At 41.6% G+C, this 3,719-nt stretch overlaps 1 protein-coding gene across 1 annotated transcript in view; it reads right to left on the minus strand.

Annotated features, from left to right (window-relative positions):
* Positions 1 to 1,355: 1,355 nt before the first annotated feature.
* The window catches only part of LOC107103311 (sarcoplasmic/endoplasmic reticulum calcium ATPase 2-like), a gene marked incomplete at its 5' end in the record, with an annotated part of 22,267 nt that continues 19,903 nt past the window's right edge, over positions 1,356 to 3,719 (minus strand). The window contains 4 exons of the mRNA XM_015402968.1: positions 1,356 to 2,365; positions 2,446 to 2,574; positions 2,645 to 2,762; positions 2,875 to 3,008. Of these exons, the coding sequence (XP_015258454.1) occupies positions 2,186 to 2,365; positions 2,446 to 2,574; positions 2,645 to 2,762; positions 2,875 to 3,008 (561 nt within the window). The remainder of the gene's footprint in view (positions 2,366 to 2,445; positions 2,575 to 2,644; positions 2,763 to 2,874; positions 3,009 to 3,719) is intronic.

Raw genomic sequence — 3,719 nt, forward strand, 5'->3', positions numbered from 1 at the left:
GGGGGTTGATTCCTTCCTGTTATCATTGCAAGATCTAAAGAGAAGCGTCATCTCCTGGGCAGACCCTGTAATTCAGTAGAAGGGTGGAGTCAGTAAAAAATGTGCACACCCAGGAGAAGGAGGGGGTCACTCCAGTTTGGGAGTTGGAGGGGATTTTGCCAGGAGTTCCAGGGAAGTGGGCTGCCATTCAGCTAGGAAGGGCCTTTTTGAATGGCTGCTACTTTACATTGAATTTGTGATTTCTTTGATCCTTTAAAGTGAAGATATGAAGGAATCCTGTCCAGGAGGGAGGGTCCTCTTGGTTGCTACAGAGAATTCAAACCTTTCTAAGCAAAGTTGGACGTCTTTCCTCTGGCAGAAAGCATGTTAAATCTTCATAGTGTTTCGGTTAGTTGTGAGGTGCCACAGGGCTCAGTGATTGGACCTTTTCTCTTTTCATCAGCTGCAATGTGATAAGACATAAACATGAACTTTAAATGTGTTTTGTTATGCTAATGCTCCTCAGCTTTATCTATCAAAAAAATCCACCAGTTACCCTATTTATTTTTATTTAGATTTTAAAACCTGGAAAACGCCCATTATGGGTGTTGATAGAGCAGAAGGAAGAGTTTAGAATAACATTTTAACCTCTCTGGTCTCCAGCGAGTCAATTAAAGCCAAATCTAAACAAAATCAGCAACAATGTCAAGGAAAGGAAACGTTTATGGTCTTCAGTTTCATCTTTATTTCAAACAGACAAGCATAATATGGAAAGTTCAACTTAAAAAAAAAACAAAACACGAAACATCAACCAGCTGAGAAACAGTGGAAACAAACTATGGCAAGTTTTTTTTTTTATACAATTTAATATGAGTAAAAATGGAAAGTGATAAATTCCTATTTTCTGCTTAAAACAGTTAGATGTTTTCTCTCCTTTGCTTCGAATACAATAAAACCAATAAAAAAAGAGAGTGCTGCAAAGAACATCAGAACAACAATTAATAAAATCAACTTTCAGGAGGGGTGAAGCTAAAACTTCACAAAGACATTGATGGTCTTAACCTATAGATCTACTTCCCCTTTGATGATTTTATTCTCCTTGTCTTTATTTTCATGCATCTATCTTTAGCCAGAAAGGCTGCAACCAGACAGATGCCTGCCTTTTCAGTCAGGGCTTCATGATGCATAAAGTAAAGTCATATTCTGATCCTCATTCACTGCAAACATGATCTAGAAATAAGTCAACATTTTTTAATAACCCTTAATTTGAGTAGGTACACAAGATGATTTGCCAATGGAATTAGTAATTTTACTATTAAAATAAGATAATTAGATAACATGCACTTGAAATAAGAGAATTAAATTGGTTTTTTTTCTTATTTAAATATAAATAGTCTTGTTCCATTGGCAAAGTGTCTCACTTACCTCCTCAATTCAAGAACAAATTGACTTATTTTATGAAAAAATGAATCTTTTTTCCAGTGTAGCATTTAATCCTCCATATGACTGAAACCATCATGGGTTTCCCTAAATTTCCTCAACAACACTACAAAAAAAAACTAAAAATGAGTCAAGCAATTGCTTAATTTAGTGTTTTTACCCTTAATGAGTGTGTTTACTCTCAAAATAATTATAAAATAAGATCGTTAGATAAAATGCACTTGAAATAAGAGACTGCAGTTGTTTGTTTTTTTAATGTGAATTGTCATATTCCATTGGCAAAGTGTATCACTTAACTGCTTAATTCAAGAAGAAAATGCTCTTATTTTAAGAAAAATGGACTTGCTTAGATTTCAATCTTTGCAGTGAAAAAGCTTTGACTTCTCTGAGTCTGAAGGCCAATAGGCAAACATTTCAACGCCACTCAGCACCAGAATACGAGGAGGTTCTGAAACGCAGCCATGGTAACATGATGGGGTCTCATCAACATCTAAAAAGAAGAGAAACCTGCTGCAGTCTGGATCCTTCAGACTCAGAGAAGCCTTAAAGACTCAGCTGCTTCCAGAACAGGCTGCATGTCCCTGGAGGACCGCCTCTCCCTGTCCTCTCTATAGACTATAAGGCTGCAGCAGCAACACAGGACAAGAAAAACACTTCTTATTCTTAAGGGAAACGTGTGGACTGACTATTCTGTGTTCCATGTGACTAACCCCCCCCCCCTTCTTGATCTCCTGTGAGTCAGGAGGCCACCTCCCATCCTCCCATCTCACTCCCAGAAGATGTTGGTGATGTCGGAGTCCAGGCTGAAGATCCAGATCAGCAGCGGTGCAGAAATCAGGATGAACGCCCAGGACAGGCCCCTCAGCGCCTGACGGAGCCTGGACACGCTGGAGGCCACCAGTCCCATGCTGGCCCACGTCCTCTGCAGCTCCTCCTCCTCTAGCGACTGAAAGGGGAATCAGGTTAAAAAAGATCAGACGACATGCGATGAAAAGCCTGGGTAGAAGGATCTCATCCCATCAGCACCTGGCTTCCTGGCTCTATGTAGTTCCGGGCCAGAAACTTGAGAGCCTCATCCATCAGGATGACGGGCAGCGACAGCTTCAAGACCACCACCCACTGAGTCCAGGACAGAGGACGGATCTGGAAAATCACCTGTGGACACAAACAGAGCGTGCTGGCTGTTGTTCTCCTAAAACATCTGAGAGCTTTGTGTGATTCTCACCGGCAGAGGATCCACATACAGGATGAGGAAGTGAAGAGACATGGAGAGGAAGATGGCCCCCACCAGCCAGGGGTTTGACCACGGAGGCATCTTTAGCAGAGACTGGTTCTCTGAAAGACTGCAGAACCAGAGAACACATGGTTCTGATCAGCTGAGATAAAAAAACCTGAAGGAACTAGATGCCTTCAGTTAACCGTTCAGCTAAAACTGGGGCTTTGCTACCGTCCTACCTGTTCAAGGCGTTGCACATTTCTATGGTGACCAGCACAGACAGAGCCATCGTCATGGGATACGGAGACTCAAAGACTGAGCACTGCACACCTGCAAACTCTAGGTGGGCCTCAGTGCACTGGAGATAATGGGACTGTGGGACAGGGGTGAAGAACATGCTAATGTTAGCACCCTACCAACAGCTGGGCTCACTTACTTTAATCACATGCTTTATATTTTCATCAATAATAAATGTTTCTTTGTTATGTTGTTTAATGATTTTGTGGAGAACTTCTGCTGGTGAACCAACCGTCGATCCCTTATGACCAATAACTGCAAGACTGTTTCCAATAAAACAAACAGAAAGTAAGAAATTATCTATTTGTTTAAAAAATATATTCCCGATCCGATCTAGAACTCCCTGCTTAGGTGGACGCTGAATGAAATGACCCGTTCATCACGTGTGTTTACATGTACCCAGTGTTCAATCATTAAATCATTTAAGCCAAATCTTCAGAAAAACTTCACGCTGATAGTGCTAGTGTCTAACATGCCAGCGGGTGTGACGCCGATCGTCAGTCTGACATATTTACATGAAAGTTTTTTAATCTGATCGGGCCTTCAGTCTGATTACTTGTGTCAGTGTAAATGCAGCTACTGTTTCTGCTTTGTGGGTCCAGGGAGTCTGGAAGGAAGTCATTGCTGATGATCCAGCGGACTGAATTGTTTAGGATTCTGGTTTTCTTCTGTCGGGATTTTCATTAACAGTGAAGGTTCTTGGTCTTCCTCCTTCCCTGTCATGGGTTTACTACATACTGACAGATGATGAGCCCGTTTCATGGCAGCTTCAGCAGATCAAACTGCC

Source organism: Cyprinodon variegatus, unplaced genomic scaffold (genome assembly GCF_000732505.1).
Source record: "Cyprinodon variegatus isolate N-32 unplaced genomic scaffold, C_variegatus-1.0 Scaffold1418, whole genome shotgun sequence".
Lineage (NCBI taxonomy): Eukaryota > Metazoa > Chordata > Actinopteri > Cyprinodontiformes > Cyprinodontidae > Cyprinodon > Cyprinodon variegatus.